Below are 20,283 nucleotides of genomic sequence, written 5' to 3'. Positions count from 1 at the left end.
TTTGGTTTTGAATTTTTCCTTTGAAAGCACAGAAGCATTACAACCAGAGAAAAGAACAAGTAGGGAAGTATCCTAGATGCTAGGTTTATGGTTTTAATTTTTATTCATTTAGTAGCTTCAGAAGTAAATTTTATTATGAATGAATAGTATGATATATACTTACACACAGCAAAAGCTTTGGATCAGCATGGATCAGTTTTACCAAGGATAAGAGCAAAAACTTGTAGCTTCTAGTTTCCAAATCAGTAGGTTTTTCTTTAAATTTAAGGCTTGTCATTTTCTCCTTAAATGTAAGACTCTGACAGAAGGAAAAATCACAGTCATTGTCAGCAAGGTAGTCTACATAGTAGTTAAAATTAAACATCTTATGAAGTGCATTGCTTTTATAATCTATAATTCATGAAAAAGTTTAAAAGTATATAAAGTTCACTCAAGTATAGCTGCATAGCCTTCTACTTAAAATGCCCTTTTACATATGCATATGCTATCACTTTATTATCTCTTTAAAGTTTCCTTAAGAATTTAGTGAGCTGCATGTGGACATAAGAAAAGTTTTGCATAAGACAAACAGTGGCAAAAGAAAAATTGATAAAATGACCAGAAAGAATTTACAGGGTTTTTCTCTGGTCTGCGAAAGAAATAAAAATAAATGTTTCCAAGTAAGCTTGAATACATGAGAGGGTAGGGAACTTTTTTCCCCAAGGCAAAATATTCTCTTTATTTTCTGCCATAATCACAGTCTGGATGATAGCATTTTCATCTCTATGACCTCTGGAAAATGAACCTTTCAGTTTTCACAAGGTACAGCATGCATCGCTTAAATAAAACAAATCTAGCTTCATCTGAAAAATCAGTAAACTACTTCTGTACCAGTCAACTTCCTTATGTGAAATGGAGGACATATTAAGGTACGTATTGAGAGTTCACATAAGGTATTTTGGTTTGACTCCAGTGTGAACTATATCATATTCTACCACTGCTGTTCACACAACAGAATCCAGGTAGCATTATGACCAATACATTTAACAAATAGTCACACAGAGTGTTGGCTGTGAAATAAATGTATATGGATGCTACTGGTTGAGAGGATTTAAAAAGTTGAGTTTATGCTTCAATCCTACAGTGTGCACAACCCTTCAAAGTGAACCACCCTGCTGTATGACAATAAACTGCAGTTTCTGCATTTCAACAAAAATAATCTGGATGCATGCTAAAGTCTGTGAAAAATTATATATATATATATATATATAAAAAAAGTGTGTGTATGTGTATATATACACATACATAAATACATATATTAAAAAAATGTGAACTTGCATTAACTGGTCCCCAGTATGTCCAAAGAAAAAAAGATTTTCATCTCTCTCCAGTAAGTTCACAGAATTTATATTTTCATTGATTTTAATCTTATATCAGCAGGGGTTAAATTAGTATTTTTGCTTCCACCTACCAAAACAGTTACGACGCAGTAACTTGGACAAAAAAATTGTCATTGTGGATATCAACACAAGACAGAATACAATGCTCTTTAGAAACCCAGCTTTTTAAACCATTTTGTCTAGTTTACTATTTGAGAAGATCTCAGTAACATGAACTTGTTTCTCATTTTCACTAAGCTTATAAGTTTTGAACAACAACAACAAAAAAAAAACCTAGCTGGAAATCATCCTCAAAGTAATTGAAGGAGATATGACATTGTATAATGAAATTCTACAAGAAATTAGAACCTCATGCTATTTGCCTAACTAGTTATTGTGAAAATATACAGAATAAAATCTGCCACATAAAAAGCATCCAATCAAGAAATTGATACCACACTGGTACAGGTAAGTAATTCTGTGCTAAACCTTAGTTTGCTACAGTTAAGGGAATTCTGAGAAGAGGCACGTGGCAAAAGAAGCTGATTCGTTTCTGTGAAGCGATTTATTTACTTCATACAATCAAAACTAAAGACTATCAATAAACAGAGACATGACTGCTCTCTGCTAATACATCAAGGGGATAAACACTGATTTGAAGCTAACAGACAACACTGGAACAAGAACAAAAGGGGGTAAGTTAGACATAAATAAGTTTAGGCTGGAAATTAGAAAACAGTTCTAACCACCAGAGCAAGGAGATTCTGGAAGAGCATCATGATGTCAAAGTAGGGGGCAGGAAGAAAAGAACAGAACCAACCAAAAGCCTTTCCTTCTAGGAAGGAGCTCAACTGCTTGCGAAAGGGATCGCCTTGCAATGGCCAAGAGCAGCGCTGAAGAGGTCTCCTCCAGTCCTACATTCTTACGTAAAACATGCTACCTTCTGTATCCCAGGTGAAGTGAGGTGACTGCAGTGGTAACTATGCACAGAAAAGTCAGAGCAAGGAAAGGCTTTTCTGCGGTAGTTACAATGGGTCATACTTACAGCAACAGAGGCCCACTGCCATGCAAAACAGTGACTGGTTGGCATCTGACCATGTGAGCGACAGCAGCCAATAAGAACGGAAAATAAGAAGCAGAAGACAAAGCACCACCAATCAATGTCAGAGTTGCCATTACAATACCCCTGGTATTTTCTCAACAGATGAATATATACATGTAAAAAGCAAGTTAAACATGTTGTAGCTTTCAACTAAAGGTATTTTGATCATTTGCTTTCATTTGAGAAGCCCAATAGGAATATTGTCATGTATCATTTTAGGCCTTCTAAAACAACCGACCAAGTTCACTTGACACATCGGAAGTCCTAAATGGAAAGTTCAAAAGAAAGGCAACGCAGCTGCATGTGGACTTACTAAAAAAATTTGGATGATCTACAAATTTGAATTTACTCAAGACTTTTTCCAAGACAACCAAGAACATTGGCTTTATTTCATAATGCTTGAAAAATCTTTTACTTTGTTGCTGTCACCAAGACCAAACAGTCAACTTGCTCAACAGAAAGCAAGCAAGACAAATGAGGAGATACTCATGCCAATCATGGTAAAAGCATTGCAGTTTTCAGAAATTACCTTCACATACAAAATGCTTTTGGTTTTCATACTAAACAAGAATGGTCATATTACCTAGCTATTCACACAGCAAGAAAGCTTAAAATGAACAGTTAGCCACAGAGGACAGTTACAGAAGAAATACTTCTATGTCGCCAGTTTAAAAGCAGCATGAAAACTGAGAAACATACATCACTAACTGACTAGAAACAGTCAATACACCAAAACCTGCAAGGTTTACCGAGCATGTATGGCGCTCTGTTGCTTTTTGGATTGCAATGTTCTCCCCCCCTCTAGTTTCCAGTCTAAAGTTAATGAATAAAAAAGCTGGAATGGAATGGAGACACAGGAGAAACAACAGGTTTGTGTTTTAACAGTTTCTTTAGAAGTCTTACCGGAGTCATGCGAATTGCTGGGTGTGCCCCACAGCCTTGAATAGCTTTATGAAGTGTCTCACTGAACATGCTGCGAAGCTCCATGGAATGGCAGTACACAGCATCGATCTTGGGCCACCAGTCCAATGCAGACTAGAACGAAAATACAGAAATGCTCAAATGTTAAACTGGTAATATGAGAGTTAGATTATGATTTATTTTAGACCTGTAGAAGTTACAAAAACTGTAGTATAACTAACCTTTACACACGAGTATTTTACACGGTATTACCGATATGTTAATTTTGCATTCTCATGCATAAAACTCATAATATTTAAACGAGTTGCAACAGAAGCAGTACTTCCAACTTAGCTGCTTACTGTATTACCCTTCTTTCTGAACAAGCACAAATGCTGAAACTTTAAATGCAAGAAACCATGGTAGATTTCAGGATACTGAACGCTACTAATACTTCAAAACAAACAATGTGCACTCAATTCATTGTGATACAGCTTTTCAGACACTATCAAGTACTTGGAAGTACCAATTTTCCGTTTTGTTTAGTGTATTTTTTGTTTAGTGTATTACTCCACCACAAATAATGCTACTGTAGATGTGGTGATGTTTCTCCCCTATTTGTCAAAGTGCCTAATACTTCTTTTAATATAGTGTTTTCATTACAATGTTGGGATAAATGAAATAGAAAGTGTTATGTAAATTAAGTAAGGCTGTTTGCTCAGCACTGACTGATGCTGTTTTCATACTGATCAGGAAAGTATTTCTGAACAATAAAAAAAACTGAAGTTGTATTTTAGTGACTTGAAGTACAATAACAAATTGAAGATGAATAACTGCACAAACTTTCAAAATATATTTGGCACTCAGCATTTACTACAATTTTACACTATTTAAATTAATACTGGATCAAATCCCTGAGCAAAACCATGAGGCCAGCTCTTCCCCTAAGTTCCCCTGTCAATACACCAGAAGTAGCAGAAGGTGGTGTAACTATGCATGTCCTGGGAGTGTTTTTCATGTATCAGTAACACAGTAGCTATTATAAAACCAGGGAACATAAGATTCATTTGTCATCCTACATTAGAGGGTATTAAAACATATTTGTACTGAAATTTTATACTGGAATACAAGCTCTCAAACTGGGAATCCCAAGTGGTGGACAGTGTGAACAAAGATTTTTACATCCTTTCTTACTAGCAAGCAACTCTTGCTGCACGGATACAGGCAACAAGATTTGGTCTACTATTCAAATTGTATTTAACAAGCAGATACTGATCTGAATAAAAGCCACAGATTGCTGGGCTGATTAAATACTTTCAGAACTTACATTTGTGATTATTCGGTGGAGCGAATTTACCAGCACATAATGAAATGTTGATGGGGAATTCTGTGCCAAGCAGATCTACAATAAAAATACATAAAAGCCACTTAGGAACATCTTTGTCTTTGCCATCTCTCTTATCGCACTAAATAACACACTGGTGCCTTTTTATTAAATTGACAAAGCTGTCAAATCTAAGCAAGAGCAAGTCTAATAAGCTAAGAAAAGGTTTATAAAAACATGCACGGATTTATTACTAAGGTGTATTTATACAGTTGAACTTATTTATGAGCTTCGAGCTGCTGTTAGCGTATCTTTTATAACTCACAGGTCATCAATAGTATGTGGAGAATGACTTACCAGTAAGTAGTGTTCTCACCTTAAAGTGTTGGTTATTGTGAGGGTTTATGCGGAAGCAGGAAACTAAGCAGTCAATCATAAGGTCTACATCTGCATTTTGATTGCCTCTTGAAAAAGGTTTGCTTGGATTAAACAGCAAATTCTATATATTTAAAACAAAACAAAACAAATATATATAGATCAGATACCAAGATCATTCTTGTCTACTTTCAATACAAAACTTTCCCCTGAAAAACACTATAGTATTCAATTAAGGAGAAATTAAAAGTTTATTTCAGTATTTTAAAATTCAAATTTCTTCATTGCAATTAGGAAACTGACATTTTTACCTTAAGATCTACTACCATGGACTGCACTAGTAGGAAAATGACAGAATTATCTTCCCAGTTGATGTAGGTAGATGCTTTGCACAGTTTAACACAAGCAATAGCAGCACTTTCAGTCAGCTGTCTGCTCCCACTGTGGCCTGCAAGTGCTTTCCTGAGATTGTCCAGGAACAGTTTCTGCAGAATTAAAAAATCAGGAATAGTTAACCAGAGCTTTGGTAATCTGTGGTCAGGGTTTTTAGATCCTTAAATATTAAAAGCAAACAACACTGCATTTTCTGATGAGAAATCATGGATATTGGGATTGCAAAAACCAACTTGATGCAGCATTCTGGAGAAATGTTATGTTTATTAAAGACATTTATTTTGAACAATCTAGGGCAATCAGAATGGCACAAAGATAGATGGTTGTTTACTCTTAACCATAACATTTGCAGCCACATCAAATTAAACATCTGCCACAGGTACTGCAATTATGGAACACACAGTACACACATTGCAGAAACTGAGAATAGTACAATACAGGCCAGCTAGAAGCAATGCTAAGTTTGCTACTGGTGGAGGCAGGGGAAATCACAACACTGGGACTCCAATCTCCAAGGAGATGTAAAAGTTCTGAAATAACATTGTTTGGTACATACTATCTGTATGAATTATTGGCAGTGAAAGAACATATGTTAGGTGAGAACTTAAAAAGTGTGCATAAATTTACATATGGAATTGTGTAATGTGCTTTTTAGGCAGGAAAGACAAAATAAAATATACCTGAAATACAGAACAAGCAAAACCAAGCATCATCTAGAAATCAGAACCAGAATTCAGATACTTTTCTTCTCTTACCTTGTTCATTTTAGTTTCCTCTACCACATCCTTTGCTATATCTTGGATTATCTCTGGACACAGGACCAGGAGTATGATTTGCAGTGGCCAAACTGCTGCTTTACGTTTTGTGCTTTCAGCAAAGCCATCCACTAAGTCAAACAACTTCTCTGCACAATCTGCATAAAATGTAATCCCAAGTTCAATACCAATTTTAATTATGAAAAGGTAAAGAATAGGTATAAAACAGCAGAAGGATAGCTCCACCTACACAGGAAAAAAGTTCTGTTTTGCACATTATTGGCATGCTACTGGGGATAAAATGGTCTCAACCCAGTTAAAGACATGGTTTACCAGAAAATATAAATTTTCCTCTCTTTCTCACTAGCGACAAATACAGGTGATGTTCTCTTTAAGTTTTTCTCCTGTATCAAGATCAAAAATATATATTTAAAGAGCTTCCATCTTTTGGGTTTTATCTCTTTGTGATGTAAACCTCAAAATGAATCTCTTTAAAAGGTGAGTCAGGAGAGAAAACAGATAGCAATATATCCTTGCCTGCCCTGACAAAGGTTGGCAGAAATTTGTTTATTTGCAGGCTGCACAAGAAGCAAAGAGGGCACAAAATGCAACTGAATGCAGGGATGTCTGAGAAACCAACTTTTGAACACTATGTCGTTTGTTATGCCTTACCAGCCATATCAGTCTGTGGTGTTTGATACAGCTTTGTGAATTCATCAGGATAGTTTTCCACCCAGTTCCAAAATGCCTGCAGATAATGCAAAACATCTTTACATTCCAGAGCTTAAAAATATTTTTTCTAAATTATGTATTTAAATGAAGAGAGATTTTACTCTTACTTCTAATCACTCAACATTTCTTACAAAACATATATGCATCAAAGGGATGCACCAACTTATATTTGATAGTAAATTACTGAATTGTAACTATTCCTAAATTAGATAAAGTCTGAAAATAAGCAATGAAACCAAATATTAAAATACTTACCTTTTCAAGACTGTTGATAACAGCTAACTGAGCTACTTTCTTAAGGGCTTTAAACTTGAAAACAGTCTCTGTAAAGGTAAAACATTTCTGCATTTAGAAAAGAAACTTGGTTCTAAAAAGCAACACAGATCATAAGAAGACTTTTGAAGTGCAAAGCAATTTTTAAACCAATGTCTTTATGCTACTTTTAAAAAATATTTTGGTAAATATATGACTATTTGGAGTAAAACACAGCAATGAAAAGATACACATATCAATACCATTGTGTCATCTCTAACTAGACATATTCAGATAAAAATATTTCAAAACACAGGCTCAAATCATACCTTGCAAGAGTCGTTTTAGTTTTGAACAATCCACACTGATGTACTGTAAAAGTTCAATATCATGAACATCAGCATTATCTTCTGAACAAACAGTCAGTTCCTGTAATCTAAAAATATGCAAAGTAAACTAACTTCTCAATCAGATTACGTCAGATCTGTATGAACACACACCTATGATTCTATACATTTGAATAGCAGGGGAATATTATATGATCTGCTCATGATATACGACCTCCTCAGATAAACTTTTCCAGGTTTAGAAATGAAAGACGGATCTTGCATGATTAAGAGTTAATATTATTGTCTTATTCCATCCTCATACTGAAAATGGATCTAGAAATACCAGTGATGAGTCTTACAAGATACCAATACCATCTGGTGATAGTCTGTTCATGCCCAAGATTTGTCTAAATCCTTCTGTTATCTACCATATTGTAGCAGTAATCTTGTCATCTTTTCAACTAAATGTTACATTCGTGGCATCATAACACCTTTAGACTTAGACTACTACTCCTTAACAGCAGGTCTTGCCCCAGCTAACTTCTCCAGAGTAAAGCCGTGACTGATGGTACTTAATATCGCTGAAGTGAGCTACAGCAACTCTTTGTAAGCTAAAGAAGGTCCATGTTTTTCTGGCCTAAACAAACAGGATGTAGTTTCATCATACCAGTTTAAACACAATGGCATCTTTTCACACTTTTGTATTAGATGGTTTACTAAACATCTCATCAGATATCAAGCCTCTAATAACTAAATCATATGTTCTCAAAAACTAAAGATTGCCCTGTCTTGTTCCAAAGCTACAGATGTGTTTTAGACATGGAATGTGATTTCTAGTACTACACACAAAAGCAGTTCTTCATTTCTTCAACGCCAGGGAAACTTAACAGCCCTCACTGGGAATGGGAAGGTCCCCACTGCTGTGCTTTTCGTGCCAAAAATCCCCCAGCTGCTGCACAAGGCCTAGAAATATGCCTAAACAGGAAGCACAGGTCAAAAGATCAGCAATGCTAACTGTCGGCAAGCTGACCCCTGTGGAGATCAGCAACAATTGGTCAAATATTTAACTATTTATGTACAAGCCATCTTGAAGTGAAAAACAGGTTAGGGGAAAAGCACTATGTTCCAGCTCAAGTGGATGGTAAGAAGGGCTTTGGAGCTTGAGAACTGCTCAGACATACGAATAAATACAGATCCAGGGACTAGATTCAAAGACTGTCAAAAAATGTCAACTGAAAAATACTTCCTACAAAAGGAGCAAAAGAAATTGTTTCCATTTCCATAAGCAACAAAACATAATCAACCTATTGTGTGAAACCACATCCTCCATGCTAGCTGCCAAGTCCATGTTCTTGAAACAGAAGTTATTAAAGGCTCGGTAAAAGTTTTTTAAATACTTAAAATTTCAAATTATTAAATTATTTTAGACTGATTTCTAAAATGCAAATGTTTTCCAAAATGTTGGAATGGTACTGTTTTACATTATAAAGAATATATAAATCTTTGTTTCAATTAAATTGGCACACTCATTGCTATGCAACCACATAAGGCTGCGGAAGCTCCACTTCTAACAAATCAAGGATGATGTTAGCTATAACAACGTGTGATAAGAGCTAAGCTACTTCAAGCAACTTTCAAAAAACATCAAAGTATTTCAGTAATGAAAAGCTTAACACAGAACTCTAGTGGATTGGCAAATGCTGAAGCATCAGAAGGATCTGGAACAGGGCAAAAAGAGCAAAGAATAGATGGAAACTTTGGGCCTGTCTCCTCACTTAGAATAGCAGAAAAGACAGTTATTTTTACAGTAAATGTGCTGTGAAACTCAAGTCAGTCAGAAGACAAATGGGTCTTTTCCAACAACTAACAAACAGTCTAGCTGTTTTGTCCCCTTCAGGCATAAGATAGATTTAACATAAAAGCCTTCAAGCAGGTAAAATTAGGAAGGAAAACAGCCTGGGGGCTCCAACAGAGCTGTAGACAATCAGAAATTTTGCATTCTAAATTCATAAGTAAATGGATACAACCCACTATCTCCAGCATCATTTTTTTCCACAACACCTTGCACCCACAAGAACTTAATTGACTTATTCAGCTGAGTTATCATTATTTTCACTCTACAACAGTATTTGACTTGTACTTATGAAAGCAGATTTAAGAAAGCAATAAATGCAGCTCACAGAAAATATGCTGGCAGTAACCTAAAGTGGATATGAAACAGGTTCGTTTTGCAACCTGAAACTCAACTAAAATTCTGAAAGGTAGAGGGAGTTTCACTTAAGAACTATCTTGTTAAATATCATTTAAACAGTTAACTTTTCTGAAATTAGAAAGACTACAACTCATTGCAGATGTTCGAGACACCAGTATGTAGCAGATCTTCTAATACACCAAGTCAGGCTACTGAAAAACACCTACCTGGTGGAAATGCGGCTGAACACAGCATTAAAGTTATTGCAGCTAAGAGAAAAAAGAACCCCAGAGGCAGAATTACGTAGTTCAGCTGCATGCTGGTTCCCTTCACGGTAAGTGTGGATGAAGTGGCAGATTTCTGGCAGCAACTGTTTTACCAGCATAGTCTCATCTAGTCGCATGGTATCCTTTGGTTGCTAAAAATAAACATTCAGTATTTCATGAAATTACGTTTTGAAGGCTTGGAGGCAAAAAAAATGGAGCATCTGCCACTAGTAGGCACAGGACCTGAATTTAAACTTCTATTTCTGCCTGCAGGCAGACCACCGACCATAGTCTAAGTAGTCTACACAGAAAAGGTTTCTTTCCTTTTGAACAATAACTCATATCATCCTAACTATCTTACATTTTCAGTTAAGTCTCCAAAATATGTAGGACACCAAGTTGATCAATGTCATCAAGCATCAAGCAAAATATCAAACTAATTTTTTAAGTAAAACACATTCCTGTTATGATGAATGCCCTCTGTTGATCTGTGTAAAGTATTAGCAGTAGAGCATTAACTATCTTGGCTTTGAATGGAAGCTCAAAGGACAAAGACCCACCCTTACTTCTCTTTTGGGTAGTATTCTAACCACTATATTTTGACAGCAAATACTTAATATAAAAAAATGAACCAAAAAAGAGGTGCTTCTCCCTTGCTCTTGCCCAGGATTGCTCTATATGAGTCAAAAAAGGCTTAACTTTCCTGCAAAAGAAAAAAATAATTTTTGCCAGTTTGCACAGTATGAGACATAAGGAAACTATTTACAAAAGAATTTAAAGTGAAACTTTGCTCTACTAAGAGCAAGTTTTAACAGAAGGGTCAGCATTAAAGCTTTCTAAAATTCTACCAATGAATTTACCATAGGGAATTGGGAAGTTTCAGAGACTCCCACTTAGTTGACCTGAGTCCTGTTGCCATGAGAACTTGATGAAACATTGAGCAAGAACAGCAAGCAAGAAATAGGTCTGAAGATATCACAGAACACAACGCTCTTTGTATAGAACTTTGGCTCAGTCTTATTAAACATATACTGGCTCAACTTGCTCTCGTTTGAATTGACAAAGCAAGAAGTATTCAGCACAATTTTAGGCTATTCAAATATCATCATCTATCAGGAAAAAAACACTAACATTTCAAACAAAAGGCATATAAGAAATATTTTAGAAGAACTGATTTCTGAAGTTAAAACAGTTTTTTTGACTCAGTGCATCAAAGACACAAAGTGCCCAAAAGAGGTATTTACCCCAGCTGTAAAAGCCGAAAATTATTCTGGAAAATTTATTTACCTGGATCTTTTGTGAATTTAGAAGAATCCACAATTATTCAGACTGTTTTAGTACTGTAATGTAAGATATGCCGCTTGACAAATCTAACCATAATAAGGTCATTACCTTATAAAGAAAGAACCTTCAAAAACTGTTGCAGTGAAACAGCAAAGAGCTTAGATGATTTCATGACATTCATCCAGGAATACAGCTTTAAAAAAAAATTCCTTTCGTGTTAAAGGAATAAAACATTACAAATTTTGCTCACAGTGAAGTTTGGCTTTGCAATTATACAGTTTAGCACAGTAAGTTGTACAACCGTTTACATCCCAAAGGTAATAGCAAACTGCCTTGCAGCACAGCTTTGATTGGAAACCTCAGGACTGGACTCCCAGTGGAAGTTTGGACATGGTCAACTAATGTAATCTAGGAAACACCTGCAAAAGTAATCTTTAGAATAGCGATAGCAAAGTTTCTGCTGTATATACAAGTACATGAAAAATTACTTCAGCAAATGAAAGTTTTAAGAAATGTAAAGAAAAATCAACACTGTATGCAAAAAACTTAATAGCATAAAACTGAAATACTTGTATGGGATTATCTGCTACTTTTAACATGATTTACTATCCCATTACTTTTTCTATTTAAATTGTGGGATGAAAATGTTTTGATGCATCTAATCAAAAAATACTGAGCAGAATATGCCACAAGCATTCAAAACTTATAAAAATCTAGTGAAGCTTCATAATCACACCTAATTCTTCACTTGGGTTTGTGTCGTCCCTTACTCCAGTTCACACGTCTCTGAGTACAGTCGTCCAGTTGCCTGTAATTCTTTTTAACAAATTATTAAAAGAAAATCATCATTTTATAACTCCACAAATTAGTTGAATAGTGGGAAGGGCAAATTCAAAAGTTTACTTGGATCTATTTAGCTGAAAAAAGATCACTAATTTTAGGCAAGAAAAAAGTACCCCACACAAATCCTTAATTTATCAATTATATCAACTACTTGCACTTATAGGAAGTTTTAGTATTTTTTAAATGGCATTAATCCTCCTTTGCTCTAAATCAGATGAGTTTTAACTTTAGTACCAGTAATAATAGATACACAAGCATTTGACTTGTACTCTCTAACTCATTTGATTCCAACTTAGCAATTGCTTATGCAAGCCTACTCACCCCTGCCAGACATTTTTCCAGTGTATCCAAGATAATCAGCTGAGACAGATATAAATTCTTTTCAGCAGTTTCTCCAAATATTCTCTAGAAGTAGAAAGGATATGGATTCATCTGAGACACAGAAATTTGACTTGTAACGCACTAAAGTAATGCAGCAAAGTGGCACAATAAGTTATGGCTCCTTTACTGCTCTGGTTTTGAGTTTAGAAATATAAAGCCAGCAAAAATTAGATTAAAATAGGAATTAAAACCTTATCACTGAAGAAAGATCTTTGCCCAGTCTGCAACGCCAAATCTAATGAACAGCCACCCCAAAGTAAGATTGGAGGTACACTGCAGCCCCTTACCTTCATCAGGCCTATAATTTATTCAGAAATGAAGGTTATACCTTTTCAGAAACTATTTTGGTATCAATTACTGCTGACTCTTTTCCAATTATGTTCTTCATTGCCAACATCTTAATAGAACTGACACTACAACAAATCCGTATCGACAAGCTTATTAGACTGTTCCAAAATTTAGCACAGACGACAAGAAGAAACACAAGACCCTCCAAAAAAGATGCCACACTTCAGATACAGGATGAAGGCTGAATTCCATCGGGTGTTTAAGCTAGCACCCAATTTTACTGCCAACAATAGTGACTAGTTCCAGCAATATTAAGACAGCAAAATAAAGCAGAAAAGATTTAGCCAAAAATATATTGGTACTATTGCCTACACATGGAACACATGTAAAAGTCACCCAAAGAACTTCTATTTTAAACCACAGGAGAGGTTAGCTCAGCTAAGTCGAAGTTTCAGCAGACTGCAAACCCTCAAGACTTTTTTCTAAACTAAGACCATTATGACAGTCTATTGGTCTGTTTTGTTTCAGCTACAGAAATCCTTCAAAAATATTGCTGATCCATACAGCAGCTCAGTCCATCAAACATAAAAAGTCTTGCTCCTCAGTGCAAAGCAAATCTTGACTTTTTTAATTGACATTTTTAGCTAGGTCCTTCCTCCCAAAATCTATATAGCATATACAGAAACTTGCTTTAACTCTATAGTTTTCTCATTTATCAATTATCTTACACATCAACACATTCCTTCATGCCTATGGAGTTTAATTAAAATAAATTCTCTCTCAAAAGGGATTACAGGTAGCTTTAAGCAGCCTAAAATCCCTAGCAGGAGGGCAACTTCTTTTCTGATTTTATCAATCCTTTGTAGTGTTTTAGCAGATGCATATCTCTATACAACCAACATCCAAAAGAGCTCACTACAAACTATCTTACTAAAACCACAAAAAAAAAAAGTACTGGTAGAGTTTGGCTAGTTCTGTTACCTGTTTGTGGAGATTCCACACGATCATAAATCACATGGCTTCAAAACTTAATGAACGAAACCTTTCTCATGACTAATCTAAAACCAGACCTTCCATTAAAAAAAAAAATTCAAACTACATCTTTCTCCTCATAAAGGTTCCCTAAACTTTCCATTTACCCAACTTGATGGTAATAGTTATATTTCTAGAGTCAACACTATGGACATCCACATTCTTTTTTTTTTTTTTTTTTTTTTTTCCTTTTCTAGGTTTCTCTTCTCTTTGGTTCCACTGAGATCTATTTTAAATGACAGTTTTAGTGATGCTCATGAGTCAAATATTTTGATGGATTTCAGGAATCATTTTATGGTTCCCTTAGAGGCAGAAGAGAAAACCAGTATGCAGAAGGAAACCATCTACCAAGACACCTGGCTCTAAAGATTTCTCTTTGGGAACTCGTAGAAAAATCACCTTGAATCTCATCCCTTCACAGCACTCTACTGCCCTCAAGTATCAACATGAAGTGGTTTAATGAGAGGCTGCAATCCACATCAAACAATAAATGGAAGAGATGTGTATCACTCCCACACATTTTTCATTCATTTTTCTTACTGACTAGTAAGGTATCCCTTTGGAAGTATGAGTCTATAGTGGCAGTATTAGACAAGAGACTGTTTTCAAAGATTTTTCTTACAAGGTTCTGACTGAAATTCATCTGGTTGTTAAAATATATATGTATTTTATATACACATACAAATGCTAGAACATCCAAGCAGCCTGGAAAATTCAAATAGCCCAGGTTTTAAATCCTTTTCCCTTCTTTTTCCCCTCTTACTTTCCCAAAACAATTCCTGGCAGGTCCTGCTCTGGCAGAACAGATGGGGGGGTGGGGGGGAACCAACCTCCTAGTACTGCTGCTCAGCAGCTCCTTTGCCCTGCCACATTCCTCCTCTAAACATTTTGCTAGCACTGCTTCCCTAGAAAACTGAAGCACCTTTCTATGTGATGGCAGACATCCTCCCCCGCCTCCCAACAAGCAGTGCATTCTACTGGTATCTAAACATTGCTCAGAAACCCAAAGTAGTATTAGGTACTTTTATGTACCCACTCCTTAGCTAGCCACACAACGTCCCAGCTACAGACCGTTCCCATGACTAACAGAAGACTCCCCTTAATCACCACCTTCCTTTAGATTTCTCTGCCGCAACTATCTCCTTGCCTTTACATGTAACACAGCTCAGCACTGTTGGCGAACTTTAGCACAGGAGGATGAAAAGAAAAAGATTAAGTGTAAAAGGCAAGCAACAATCTGACTAAATTTCAAGTGAGACTCTACGGATTGTATAATATGAATAAATAACAACCATATTGAAAAATCACCCAACGATCCAAAATTAGAAAACTTACCATGTTATTAACATTTTTTAAGATATTAGTGAGACCACTGATGACCAGGGAAAACTTGTACTTGGAAATGTTTATGAGACATTCCTTGTTGTGCTCCGTACTGACTTTGGTGTGGGTATTCTGCTGGCCAGCCTTTATTGGAAGCTACAAAAAGAGATAAGTATTATAAGCTTTTTTACATTGAAATTTACAGCTTTAAAGATGAGTTAAAAATTTTTAAGACAACAGAAACAACCTTGAAAAACATTCTACAAGAGACAACTACAAACACATTGATTCATTTTCTCTACATTCATCTTTCTATTATTTATAAAAGAAAATACTGAAGTTCACCTATTCCTTTTTCTGAATTGAAACTAAACCACTATTTTGTGATAAATATTCTGTAAACCAAATGTCAAAGCAGTCAGAAGGAGCAGAAAAATGTAAGATAGAATGCTGAGAAGAAAAGTTTCTTTATTTCAAAAATTGGCTTGTTAAATACCAATAATCTTCACAAGGCTAACACCTGCAAGAAAAAAACTGCATCTTGAAACCCGAGAGGAGGTAAAGTCAGAGTAGCTCACAAAGCAGGTGAGTTCCATGCGTGTCGTCTACTCCTTTGCAGGACAGAACTGGCCAAGAGGTATAACCGAGTCCCAGGAAGAACCACCACCGCCAGCCTCCACAGGCCCTACAGACTTGGGTTACTTCGGGGTCCCCACACAAACACACCCCACTGCTAGCCAGGAGACAAAGTCTCAGCCGCAAACACGCTCCCAGCACTTGTGAGTCCCGCATTACCTGCCCTTGCCCAACAGCCAGTGGCAAAAACCAGACTTGAAACGCGTCCTTCCCAGGAAAGATAAGACTCAGAGCGACTGCACAAATCTGAGATGTTTCTCCTACTGTGTGAACACTAGGCACTTTGTTTCATGCTGCACCCAAATTCTTCAAGGGTCACAAACAAGTCACTTCCCAAGCACGCACTCACTTCCCCTGCACTCTCCTCACTGGAGTCGGCCCCTTACAAACCACCACGTGAAAATGTGAGAAGCGATTCTTCGGAAAAATTCACTCTACTGAGGATTTATATTTTTTAAAAGAAAAAAAAATAGTGGGAACAAAAAAGGAACCCCTTTTTCTAATTCATATGTGCCATTTGTATTTTCAAGCGTGACCTAGGAATTCACTATCTATAGAAACTTTAATTGCTACTGCAAGTTTTAACCAATTTTGACTAGAATTCTCAATAAATGTGTATTCTGAAAGACACTGATAGCTCAAAGTATATGCCATGATGTAATATTTTTTGCATTAGAAAGGGTATCTTAAAAAAAAAAAAAACAGAGATAATTTAAGAGAGGTTAAAAGAAGGATTCCAAGGAACTACAATCAGCTTTACAGCTGCAAAATGCTTGAAGAGCAACCTTCCAGGCTGGGGGCCTCTGCAGACTTGGTGAGGGTACTTTTACATACTGTCACCCAGTTAAACTGCTGTCAGCAGTCAAAAACATCTCTGCCAACCATTTAACTTTATTATCTTTGTTGACAAAAGTTTAAAGGCCCATATTTAAAATACTAGATTGTGTTCAAGAACCCCAAACTTGGAACATTTTTTTTCCAACAGTTTTGACTGCATCATTAAACGCAGTCTACTTAACACTGACATCTTCCATTTGTAGGGAAATGGACCTCTTTAATATACTATCTAGTTTTTATGCCCAAGTGTAATCTCCCCTTCATATAAACCGTGGTTTGGTTTAGGTTTTTAAGTGTCAGTTCTTTTGGTACCACAGACTGGGATCACAATGGAAACTGGCTCGTTTTTTGCTAAGGGAATGGTTGACTCTTAAAATGACTGAACTGCCATGCTAGATCACACCGAAGACCCAACAGCAACAGAAAGGTCCATCAGGAACACTTGCTTTCAATTCAGACAGCGGCTTAGGGATCTCTGGCACCAAGTGTTGCATCCAGGGAACCACACCAAGGACTACCCCTCCATAAGGACGTCTGATGCTTTTTGCCTGCACAACCTCCTACAGCAACAAGTTCCATAGGACAATCAAGGTAGTTTCCACTTCATTTTTCAAGTCTCTTGCAAGTATTCAGATTGTAATGCTTTAAAACAGTGCCATGCATTACAACGTGCTCATTTTAAAACTGGAAAAAGCAGAACAAACAGCATTTATGACTCAAGCTTTGTTTTCATTGTTGGATGTTATTTTTACAATACATTTTTGGAAGTCATTAGTGGAAGATAGATACATTTAATTAAAAATTTCACCATTACTAGTACTTTTTATTCGAATTTTCAAGTCTCTGTGCTGACAACAGCAGAAAAGCTCAATACCACTGAGTGATAAAACACTTCAGAAGTGCCTCTCAAAAATTGTGTCATAGATCTAGTTCTGTATGCTTCCATGCTATAGAAACATCGTATTATACACTTTTGGAGCTTCCTGCCACAACAGCCACTGCAACAAGGTCACCTAGAAATAAAACTGCTTTTTATACTACCATTTAAAATAGGAAACTATATAAAAAGGAAATATTAGCACTGTTGTTTGGGTTTTTTTATTTTTCAGCTATTTCCTTTGTGCACTCTAACATGCTGGAGCATCATATGTCCCCTAACAGAATGCAGTGCCAGTGCCGAGTGACAAAATAGAAACTATTTAACTTCTATACAAATATCCATCAATCTAAACATTACAAGAAAAAAAAAGGGGGGGGGGGGACTTGAAATTTTACTTTCATTGCCTTTGATTTTATTTTAGAAAAAAGAAAGACTGACACAAATAGTTTCCTGTATAGCTTTTATTTGAATTAGAAACAGAAATTAAAGCACAAAGCTTAAATATAACTGGAGCTTCAAACTATGAACACATGCACCATTTTGAACTCATCCCAGTTTCGCAAAGGGATAGTCCACTACTCTAACTCAGCTATTTTCACCGCTGAAATAGGAAGCAATAGTCAAAAACCTTATAAATACATTGGTGCACGTACAACCCACACTGAGGCATGCTGCCATATACCCTCTCTCTCTCTAATCCAGTTCGACTACATCTCATTAAGGTGTCAAATAAGCTACAGAGGACAGGGAACAATGGCATTTTGGTCTATAATTTGCCTTATTTTATGCAGCGGACAAAGACAAAATAGGTAGATGAAATCTGGAATCTTCCCAACTATCAAATTTTAAATCTTTTAAGATCAATTAGAAAAGAACATTACTGCAAAAAGACAAAGAAAAGCCATTAAGTAGCTGAGCCTGACAGTTGCAATAATGCAGTACAAGACCCAGCATATCCTGAATTCAGGATACACGTCATCTTATGTATCAGGTATCGCTGAAACAACTAGAAAAGCAAATCTGTAAGACGAAACATCAAAGTATTTACCAGCTTACACCAACCATGCAAGCTCCCCAGTTGTTAAAACACATCTTTCGACCACATAAACAGTTTAAGCCAAACTTTGCTTCTAGAAATGGATTTCTGACTTCAATTTAAGAAGCCCTGCTGACCTATCTATAGCTTCTCCCAAATCTGCTACTGATACAATACTGAAACTGAACATTCTCACAAGGTTTACTAAATGCAAAGTGATAACAAAGCACTATTAGTAGGAGAAAAAGCAACATAGATCATATGAGATTATTATTTTCTCTACATTTCCAAAAGGCATACAATAACAGATAAATAAACCTTAAAAATAGAGATCTGAACCACACACCCTCAAGAAAACAGGTTAAAACTAATCCAGCTGAATTAGTGGCTACTAAAAGATATTTATTTTTCTAAATCAGTATTTACTACCCAAAAGATGCAAATTCCTCTCTCAACTTGCCAAAGTAAAATTAAATTCTTCCATCTTCATGAAAACAGTAAATTAAATCACTAATCACAAATATTATTAAAAAAATAATACCATTGAAGAAAAAAATGTGACTAGACCAACTCACAGATACACGGAATCACAGCATATGGTCAGCTGCTAGCATCTCAGAAAATAATACTAAAACAGCACTTCAAAAGCTTTTTCAACAGACAAGTTTGGCATCTGAAAACTTACTGCCCCTAAGCATTAATATGGCCTACGTTATTAACCATTCTACAATGGTGTCTGGCAGCCACAAGTCGTCTGGTCAATTTTCTGTCTACAGTGATATCCAGGAGGTCTGTAATCCTGCTGAAGAGAGAAAATGCAACGGTTTTCCTATGCCTAATCACTATCTGTTTCTAGAGATAAAAGCATTTCAGTCTCTTCAGACTTATGAGACAATAACTTTGCCAATTTAAAATTAAAAAAAAAAAAAGAAGAAGAAGAAGAAGAAGAAAAAAAAGGCAAGTACTTGGCTATTCCAGAGGAAAAAAGAAAAAAGATTTACCATGCATTCTTAACAAAATCTTTACGGTCAAATTATAAAAACTGGCTTTGAAACTTCAAAGTAAGTGCTACTACAGAATTGCAAAGCTGTTTGAAAAGTGAAAAGCATTGTAATATCTGATAGCATGGAAGACTGTCATATCTTTGGAAGTGGCCTCAGTTTAGAGACTGATGTACTTTTATCCAAAAATGTTCAGTTAAGGAATCCTTCTTTGATCATAGATGTTAGTTATTAAGAAAAACGGGTGTTTTCCATGTCTGTAGAAGAGATTAGCACCTGTTTCAGGTATCCTCTAGTCTGATGCAATAAGGTACAATCTTTTGCTAAATGTACATGGACATTGATTTGAAACTAACACCACAACTATTTGAACATCTGTGAGATATTCCACTCAGTCTCTTGAGAAAGGCTAACATTAAGCTATGGATTTTTCTTTATCACCTGCAATTAATGAACACAAAGTGTAATCATCTCTATTTAGTAAAAGACTATTTAATGTTCTTATTTTCACAAGTTAGGAAGCAAGTGTAAGTGCTTTATCACTTCAAACAAAGTCACTATTTCAACTTTTTTGTGCAAGATACAACTTTGCAGAACATTAAGAATCCAAAATCTGACAGATAAACCTAGTCTGCCACCAGATTCAGAATGACAGCTGTTGAAATCACCATCCTGACAAACCTCTTAATACAGACAGCAGTCACCACCCAACCATGCACAGGTACTCGACAATTCAGCACTTTCAAGTTTCAGCTTCATGGTGGT

The 20,283-nt window shown here is 36.0% G+C and overlaps 1 protein-coding gene across 5 annotated transcripts in view; it reads right to left on the bottom strand.

Moving 5' to 3' along the window:
- NF1 (neurofibromin 1) overlaps window positions 1–20,283 on the bottom strand; it is a 104,798-nt gene that overhangs the window by 79,385 nt on the left and 5,130 nt on the right. For 3 of the 5 annotated variants that reach the window (XR_011326020.1, XM_069790868.1, XM_069790871.1), the window contains exons 2-14: window positions 15,141–15,284; window positions 12,426–12,509; window positions 9,939–10,129; window positions 7,521–7,627; window positions 7,195–7,262; window positions 6,880–6,955; window positions 6,208–6,365; window positions 5,371–5,544; window positions 5,061–5,183; window positions 4,688–4,762; window positions 3,364–3,495; window positions 2,404–2,448; window positions 164–298 (exon numbers count right to left, since the gene is read on the bottom strand). Coding sequence is in view for 4 of the 5 variants with exons in the window: in XM_069790868.1 (XP_069646969.1) it covers window positions 164–298; window positions 2,404–2,448; window positions 3,364–3,495; window positions 4,688–4,762; window positions 5,061–5,183; window positions 5,371–5,544; window positions 6,208–6,365; window positions 6,880–6,955; window positions 7,195–7,262; window positions 7,521–7,627; window positions 9,939–10,129; window positions 12,426–12,509; window positions 15,141–15,284 (1,512 nt within the window). In the remaining variant the exon portion in view is untranslated. The remainder of the gene's footprint in view (window positions 1–163; window positions 299–2,403; window positions 2,449–3,363; window positions 3,496–4,687; window positions 4,763–5,060; window positions 5,184–5,370; window positions 5,545–6,207; window positions 6,366–6,879; window positions 6,956–7,194; window positions 7,263–7,520; window positions 7,628–9,938; window positions 10,130–12,425; window positions 12,510–15,140; window positions 15,285–20,283) is intronic. The other 2 variants (XM_069790869.1, XM_069790872.1) reach the window with 1 other exon arrangement.

The sequence above is a fragment of the Haliaeetus albicilla genome, chromosome 9 (genome assembly GCF_947461875.1).
Source record: "Haliaeetus albicilla chromosome 9, bHalAlb1.1, whole genome shotgun sequence".
NCBI lineage: Eukaryota > Metazoa > Chordata > Aves > Accipitriformes > Accipitridae > Haliaeetus > Haliaeetus albicilla.
Note: the sequence above shows the minus strand (reverse complement) of the source record. Positions and strands in the feature narration are given on the sequence as shown.